Here is a 9,607-nt window from a genome sequence, read left to right as displayed (position 1 = left end):
CTTTTCCAGGCTAGCATGGGTTTTTAGGCAGGGCTATAAGACCAGTTGCCCTTCTTGATGCAAAAACTTTTAGTTTCTATTTATAGAATGTAAAGATATGGTGAGCCTATTCTAAATCCAGGATACACTCTTTGCCTGAAAAAGAATAGATGGGATGCTCACAACTGGAACACCTTTGATCACAAGTTTATCCAATTAGGCAGACCTAATACTAAATACTTTTAAGGAAAATCTGTTTAATGGGGACAGACTTGGAGCCAAACAACAAAAGCAATTACGTAATTATTATAACAAAATGTGAAAACAAGGTAAAATAGCAAATAAAGAAATTTTAACAATCCTTACCTTTCTTCGTTCATCTAACAGTGAGAATAAGGCATTCACTTCAACTAAGTGAATTTTCTGTAAAAACAAAATAGATAAGAGAAATATAAGGAAATGAAAATATACATTATGTTGGATGTCTGTATGAGTGTGTAAATGTGTTGTGCATTTGCACACACAGACCCTAAATACTTATACACACAAACACATACACAAAACCGCATCATGTGCTGTTCCAGTTAATTGAATAATTATTTATTTCAGTTATTATTATCATTATTATTATTATTATTATTATTATTATTATTAAGGTGGTGAGCTGGTAGACTCATTAGTACATCAGACAAAATGCTTAGCAGCACTTCTCTTTAAGTTCCAAGCTGAAATCTCACCACGGTCAACTTTGCCTTTCATCCCTTTGGAGTCAACAAAATAAAGTATCAGTCAAGGACTGGGATTAATGTTATCAACTAACCTGCCTTCCACCAAAATTAAAGGCCTTGTTCAAAAATTATTATTATTTTTAAGGCAATGAGCTGATAGGATTGTTAGCATGTCAACTCTGCCCCCATCACCCCTGGGGTTGATACAATAAAGTATCAGTCTGGTACTGGAGTTAATGGTATCATCTAATCTCTCTCCCTAAAACTGCTGGCCTCAAGCCAAAATTTGAAACAGTCATTATTATTATAAGCTCTGGGAGGCAGTGAGCTGGCAGAATCATTAGCATGCTGGACTGAATGCTTAGTGGTATTTCACCTGTCACCACATTCTGAATTCAAATTCCAGAGATTTAAAATTTGCCTTTCATCCTTTCAGTGAAACACTAGGGTTGATGCAATTGACTTAATCCTCTCCCCTAAGCTGCCCTTGTGGCAAAAATTTGAAATCATTATTATTATAAATTTTCCTTTAACCCCTAGAAATTGTATGCTCTCCTTATCGGACTTTATGCAAACACAACTGATTTTATCAATGGAGGACCCACTCCTATCTTCATAAGTATGACTCACTATCCAGCCAATCATGGAGCCTCTTCACTTAGCTTGCTTTCTGCCAACCTTACCTGACCTCTGCCAAAGAGAGAAGTGACCCAACAATAGTATCCAAAACATACAAACGTAGGAATTCACACCCTAAACAAACCCACCAGTCAACTATAAACAAACTCACCTACTGCTACAATGAGCATTCAAAGCAATATGGCTCCACACTGAGAGCACACTTTGCAGCATTAAGAAGAGACATGGTGAAGGTGATATGAATAAGGGGAGGTTGGACTCACAGGCAAACATCTAAAAGAGCAGAAACACTGAATAAAATTCTGTACTGGAATGACATGAACAAGTGACAAGAGCATCAAACATAAATCAACACAGCTAGTGCTCAACTGGACTTCATAGAGTATTTGTTCAACTTTGCTCTTAGTAACATGGGAAATCAGAGACAGCCATCATCATCATTATTATTGTTATAACATCTGCATTTCTGAATGAAATTTGTCGAGGCAGATTTTCCTCAGTCAGAGGCCATTCTTGTCACCATCATCACCCTCATTTAGCATCCATTGTCCATTCTGGCATGGGTTGGATGGTTTGACTGGGCTGGCACACTGGAAGGCTGCACCAGGATCCAGTCTGATTTTGGCATGGTTTTCTACAGCTGGATGCCCTTCCTAACACCAACCACTCACTCCGAGAGTGTAATGGGTGCTTTTATGTGCTACAGACATGGGTGCCATTTGCGTGACACTGGTATCTGCCTTGACTGCGATTTTGCTCGGCTTGATGGGTCTTCTTCTTAAGCATGACATAATGCCAAAAGTCTTGGTTATTGCCTCCATGAGGCCCAACACTCGAAAGGAGCTCAGCCACCTTTCCTCCATGAGGCGCAACACTCTAAACGAAAACTCAGCCACCTTGCCTCCATGAGGCCTGCTTAAAAGGAACTCAGCCACCTCACCTCCATGAGGCCCAAACACTCGAAAGAAACTCAGCCACTTTGCCTCCATGTGGCCCAGGAACTCAGTCACTTTGCATCCATGAGGCCCAATGCTTGAAAGGAACTCAGCCACCTTGCCTCCGTAAGGCTCGACATTCAAAAGAACTCAGCCACTTTGCCTCCATGTGGCCCAATGTTCGGAAGGAACTCAGTAACTTTGCCTCCTTGAAGCCTGACATTCAAGGTTGATTTTTTTTTTTTTTTTACATGCCACAAATCTTCACTTATTTACAAGCAAGGTAATATTTTCCTGTGACCAGACATGCTCTCATGGAAAATTGGAAATAAAAGTCATGACTTGTATGATAGTATCACATAATGTCAGGATGAGAAGGTACATGCATACACATAATTACATGACTGATTCCCTTCTGTTTCCATCTACCAAATCCACTCACAAAGCTTTGATCAGCTCTGGACAATAGTAGAAGACTCTGGCCCTTTGAATTACAGATACTACTTTTTTTTGCCAGCTGAGTGGACAGGAGCAACATTAAATAAAGTATCTTGCTCAAGGACACAATGCATTGCCGGGAATTGAACTCGTGACCTTACGATCGTAAGCCAAATACCATAACCACTAAGTCATGCACCTTCACTTACTGGTCAATTACTTCAGTTTAAAATTCCCTGAACTCTTCTGGAATTCCATCATATCAGTTAGTCATAAAGTAAAGGCACTTCATTTTCCTTAGAAATCTACATACCACCAGACTTTGCAAATGGGACTTGCCTGATAGTGAAGAAAATGCTTCTGCCTATCAAAGAAGCAAAAGTTTTCACAAATTGTGCTGAGAACAAGGAGGCTTGCATTCAAAAAAATTCCTTTGTTATGGATGGATGAATATCACGAAATCACAAGGACAAAGTGTCAAAGTCACTGGAATCAATTTGAAATCACGTTATCTTCCCCTTCGGTAATTTTATGCTGCTTCTTTACTAGAGTAGAAAATTACATTTTTTTTTTCTATAACTCCTGACTGCAAAAAACTAAGAATACTGAATAATCCCCAAGTATCACAGCAGATACTGGAAAATGTTACTGATTAGAAATACAATTGATTCGAAGTAAATATGTAAGATAGAACAGTTCATTTAATAAAAGAATGTTTTCCCAGAAAAAAAAAAGAAAAAAAAAAAAGGAATAAAACATTATTTTTGGCTCTGTATTTGTTTGTTTATATTTGCACATGTTTATAAAGCTCAACTTGAACGACCTTCTGAATTGCTTGCATGCAACAATTCTGAATGAATCAACATTTCCATACTAAATAAAGAATTTTCAGCACCTTTTTAAAGCAATCTATCCAAAACATAATAAATTCATTTGATTGTATTTATTTTAGGTATTAATAAACCCTGGCAAAGCCAGGTGTTGCAGCTAAGTGCATGTATGCATACAAATGCATACATACAGGAACACAAATGCACATGCATAGTCACACTCACATACACAAAACACAAACATTCACTTACAAAGCTAAGGCTTTGTAAACAGGTGGTGGTGGTGGTGGGGTGGGGGTGAATTATTCCAGTTTTATTAGTGGAACAGTCTCTCAAAAGCAGAAAGTGAAGCACAAAGTTGAACCTAGTGGAGGGGAAAAAAAAAAAAAAAAAAAAAAAAAAAAATCAAACCTTGTAATGCACTTAATTCAGTGTCCTTAACATATTTTCATACATCTCTGGGCATTCATTTTCCAACAAAAGTTGTGAGTGATATTAAAACATGAAAGACTTAAAATAAAACGAAAAGAAAATTAGTCACTCTTTATTAAGGCTGAATCTAGATTAATTTTTTGTATATTTGGGATAATTTAAACAACCAATAACCAAGGAACCGAATCTAGATTAAATTTTGTATATTTGGGATAATTTAAGCAACCAATAACCAAGGAAGAATATGGTGCATTAAACTCTCTTGATACCAATCTGTCCAGACCACCCCTCATTCTATGATACAAGTTCCTTCTTTTAAAGTGATCTAAATTAAAATCTTTCATTAAAATTTCATGTTAATTTGTATTCCAAACATCAGCTTAATAAGTTATTTTTACTAAATTTTTCATTATTTTAAAAATTAATTGAAACAAACACAGTGTATTTCAACAGAAATATGCCAACAAAAATAGCTAACACACTAATATGGTTTTCAAAGAAACTTGTAACATAGCAGTTCCTCTCCTTAATCACCATACCCTCTTGAATACGTCACAAACTGCAGTTTTATATACTTCTTACAAAGTAAGCTAGTATTTTAATTAAAAAAAAAACATGCAATGTTACTAGAAGTTCAATCCTTTTAAATCTAAGTTATATAAGATTACATAACGCTAGAAATCTGAGACTTAGCAAAGAGAGGCAATACAACATCAAGAAACCAAAATTATGCCCTCTATGTAGAATTTGCCTGTAACGAAACATCATCTAAACCAATGTCACAAATTACAACAAAAAAAGAAAAGAAACACTAAACTAACAAGCAATTCACTTAAAAGCCACCTTAACCAACAAATTGTTTCCAACATTACTCCAAAATAAAAAGTACAATAACAACAAAGGTGAGGACACAGCAATTTCATAGGAAAACCTAGAGGTGTAATTTTTGTTTAGCAGAGAAATTCCACATGATGTATCACTGAAGACAACAACCTGAAACTGAAAGTTTCAGGTAATATCCAACAACAAATTTTTTTTTTTATATTGATAAATGAAAAACGTTCTGATTAGTTACAGACATACAACCACAGTTGGTAGATGTGGAATACACTAGTACTGCTTTCATTCACAGATGTTTCAAATCCACCAAAGGTTCCAGATATTTACATGAATATGCACCTGGGTCTTTGCTTGCAAGCTTCCATGCACAAACACATACACACTCAGCTTCCTACACATTGTTGCTGCTACAGATTATATACCAACCTGCCTGGACCAAAGTAAAACTGAACTTGGATTTGTAGAGAAACAATGTAGCTCCTTAATTCATCAGCCACAAATGGCTTATGAAAATTCTTCAAAGTAAAATATTTCAATTTTGTTTATCACACAACTACAATCATTTTTCTTTCTGTCTCCATAAACATCATGACCTCTACCTGTATTTCATCTCTCATTGAACATTCTTCAAGTTACATATTTCACTTTGTTTTAGTACATAATGACATCATTTTTCCTTCTCTCATCTTTCTGTTATAGACTATTTTCCACTGCATATTCTACAGAACTCTTGAATTGTCTCTCTCTCCTATATTCCTAAACATTTTTCCTCTTTCCCACCCACCTTTCTTTATTAAAGCTCTATAAGTTTGTTACAAACCTCCTTTCCATCTTTCACTGCACATTCTCCAATCTCTTGAATTATCTGTCTCCTATTTTCATTAACACTCTTTCTCTCTTACATCTCTTTATAACACTCTATAAATCTGATACAAACTTATATTTTCCACTGCATATCTATGGTCTTTTGACTTACCTGTCTCCTACATTCGACAACACTTTCACTTTCTCTTTTACCTCTCTTATATAATGTTCTATTTTTGTAAACACTCTCGCACTTTCTCTCTTACCATTTTTTAACAACGTTCTTGGAAATAGTTTCTTCTCATCTTTGCAAATGTTACACTTATTAAAATCTTTCAGCTACTAATATCTCACCATTTTACAGTATGAAAAATCAACAGATGAACACCAGCATCTGCAAATCTGTACTGAGCCAGATTGAAGCTAACAAAATGCAAAAGTTGCATTGAAATTGGCAAATCAAAGAATGTCATCTCTTTCTTCAAGCGTGGAACATAACTGATGGATTTCATATGCCCCTATGCCATGACAGGAGTTCATATGCCCCTATGCTCCTGACAAGCTACATCTTAACCTCCTAGACAGCATTATGAAAGAAACAGACAAAGTAGTCAATGACGCCCCCACATGTCATGAAAGCCAGGAAGGTCAAACAGACGACATCAAAAAACCCATCACAAATGTTACCTGTCCTAAAAACAATACTGAAAGCAGCAATGGCTCTAATGATAGCAGTCAAAAAAGAACTGTAGTGAACAAGAGACAGGGAAATGGGCGATGCAGCCAGAAAAAGGGATGTCCTCAAGCTCAAAAATAAAGCAAAAACAAAAACACCAATAGGTAAAACAAACAAAAGGACAGAAACTGACAGAACCAGGATTGTCTGTAAATTCTATTTAAATGACACCTGCTGGCATGAAGAAAAAGAAACAAATTGCAGATTTGCCCATCCCAAGCTTTATCAGAACAAGCAGGGCAAACACCCAAAACAAATCCAGCAAGAACACAGAAGAGGGGAATCATCGAACATGGACCAGCTGGCTAGTAGTAAACCAACAGGGAAAAACAGGTCTCATAAGAATAAGAAAAGGGATTGACACATACCCTCAGCACCCCTCAAAAAGCAATATGCAGAGACTGTATGAACTGCAGTTATCAAGCAGCAGGCTGTTTTGAACATGTCCCAGAAGATAGTGCAACAACTGACATGAATGCAAAAGATGCAAAGTAAAAGCCATGCATTTCAATACACAAGACTGCCACAGGTGATGGACCCAGGATGGCCAACACTAACACTAGTAACACCTACCCAGATGTTACATCCATATTCCTACTAAACATTAGAAGTCTACTACAACTCAGTAACAGAGGTAAAGTTTTCAATCTGGAAGAGCTTGCTGCACGCAATCAAGCAATATGCATGGTGCTTACAGAAACACAACTAACTTCTAATATAATAGATGTAGAAATATATGTACCAGGGTATGCAGTATTTTGTACTGACAGAAGAGAAAGAAGCTATGAAGGAGTTGCTATGTACATCTGCAAAGATGTCACACCCCTTATATTGCTGTCCTACTCAAACTAAGTTTGTGACAACTTAATAATACATATAAAGCAAATTGATGTAGCTGTATGCACAACATATCGTCCACCAAATACTTCAAAATATGATGGTAAATTTGAGGATAGCCTCAGACACATAGAAGAGGTATTGACAAACCTGGACCAACACATCAATATACTTCTCCTGGGTGACATCAACGTTCCAAATGTTAAGTGGCCTGAAAGCCACACCCTTTCTAGAATGTCACTGCATGAAAAACAAGCATATAAAATCTTTACTTGAACTTTTTAATATGCTGATCATGCAACAAATGATAATCCAGCCAACCAGGAGTAACAAGATCTTGGATCTCTGCTTCACAAATAATGTGAAACTTATCCATAATGTGAAGGTGACGCCAACAGCACTCTCAGACCACAACATTGCTGAACTAATAATGTATGGTCCTAGGCAAACTGCTGGCATCTACCCTATCAGAAAAACTCAAGTCATATCCCCCAACTTCAATTTCAATAAAGCAGAAAGGAAATCAATTCATATAGACCACACCTATTCTCACTTCAGACACTTCTCCAGGGTTTCTTTGCAAGTGGTGAACTTCCCAAAAAGCTAAAAGAATACATTATATGCTCTATTCACAAAGGTGGGAGCAGAGAAGAGGCTAAGAATTACAAGTCAATCTCTTTTCTTTACATGTCAGTAAAATCATGGAATGAATCTTCAGAAAGAAACTGATAATGTTCCTAGAAGAAAATGAATTGCTGAACAATACACAGCATGGTTTCTTGTCTAGGAAGAAGCTGCTCCACACAGCTCTTACAGTACTGTGACTGGGTTTGGAAACAACTGCTTGACTATTCAGATGTCAATGTGATATATTTTGACTTTGCAAAGACCTTTGACAAGGTAGATCATGGCATGATATGTAACAAGAAACTGGGAGAGTGGCTGCATGACTTTTAAAAGAAGTCAAGCAGTTGTAGCCAATTGTGCCCTCTCTGAGGAAACACAAATTCTAAGTGGCATTCCCCAGGGAACTGTCTTGGGACCATTACTGCTTATAGCAGCTCACTTCAACATGCCCATAGTCACTCAAAACAGCAACAAACTAAAAATTGCAATGCCAATGATACAAAATTATCACAGGCAACAAATAATCCAGACAACGCTGCAAGCTTACAGCAGGACTTGAATTCAATATACAAGTGGGCAGATGTAAGTGACATGCAATTTGTGCTACACACCTAAAATCAATGGGAGACGCTTTTGTAGTAAAAAAGAAGAAAGTTTGAAAATTTATGAAATTTTTCAATACCCCTCCCTCACTCAGTACCGATTATAGGAATTTTTGTTTTTTTGCACTTCACACTTAAAAATGACGAGAGAAGCCTTGAAGGTTTAAAAAAGAAAAAAAATTGGAAATCAGTAGTCACCATTACAATCCCTACTTCCTTTATTTTTAAACAGAAAATGAAACATAATTTAAAAACAAAAGTGAATTTTTTAAAAATTTCTTCATTAACAACCCCCACCCCCATAAACCCTAAAATTTCAGCTACAAACAGTCCGAATCTGCAATTTGTTTCTGTTTATAATTTTCAGACAGAAAGGTGTGCAATTTAAGGGAGATTTAGCTGTTGTTTCTAGCACATCCCACAACCACAAAAAGTTTACCATGAGAAAAATCGATGTACTTTTTCTCACTGAATCCAAGTTTGTGATTCAGTTATTCAAAATAATTTTAGAAAAATGTTACAGTAGTTTAAGGTTTGATCATTTTTACCCAATCAGAAAACAGGATTTCTGTGTAATAGCTGTCATTAAATGAAAGCAAACATTAAAAAGTTTTAAACAAGTTGAGAGCTATGTGTTAGAGATAATACATACAGAGAGAGAGAGTGACAAAGAGTGTGATAAATAATAGAAATAGATAGATTCATGGTGACAGTGAGAGAGTAGGAGAGTTGTCAATCTAAAAGTTGAGTTGTTTCTCAGAGCAAATTACATTTTTTTAACTACAATTTATGGATGACCTTTTCATTGGGACGCAAATTTCAAAAATTAAATTCGTTTTTGTTGAGGACACACCATTCCAGAGCCTTTTGGGACTAAGCACACATACATAACCACATACACTTGTATGTATATATGTATATATATATATATATATTTGTTTTGCAAGATTTTTTATGTGAAATCGTGTGTTGAAACAGATGTTGTTGTACTTGGGGATGGTCATATTGCCAGTTTAGCCAATAAAAACACACGCACTGTATATTTGGTGTTAATTTTTTTTTTTTTTTTTTCAGCTTTATATTACATTAATCTTAATCTTAATCTTATTTCGGCCAGAGTTCTTTCGTCACACTTCTGTGACCTCATCAGTGGTCCTTTGTTTCCTTCTTTCTTATGTGT

At 36.1% G+C, this 9,607-nt stretch overlaps 1 protein-coding gene across 1 annotated transcript in view; it reads right to left on the bottom strand.

Annotated features, from left to right (window-relative positions):
- Positions 1 to 9,607, bottom strand: part of LOC106879589 (E3 ubiquitin-protein ligase CHIP) — a 77,095-nt gene that overhangs the window by 22,965 nt on the left and 44,523 nt on the right. Inside the window, exon 5 of the mRNA XM_052967921.2 lies at positions 346 to 402. Coding sequence (XP_052823881.1) covers positions 346 to 402 — 57 coding nt within the window. The remainder of the gene's footprint in view (positions 1 to 345; positions 403 to 9,607) is intronic.

This window comes from Octopus bimaculoides, chromosome 5 (assembly GCF_046866305.1).
Source record: "Octopus bimaculoides isolate indiv1 chromosome 5, ASM4686630v1, whole genome shotgun sequence".
Taxonomy (NCBI): domain Eukaryota; kingdom Metazoa; phylum Mollusca; class Cephalopoda; order Octopoda; family Octopodidae; genus Octopus; species Octopus bimaculoides.
The sequence above is the reverse complement of the archived record's forward strand: the minus strand, read 5'-3'. Positions and strand labels throughout refer to the sequence as shown.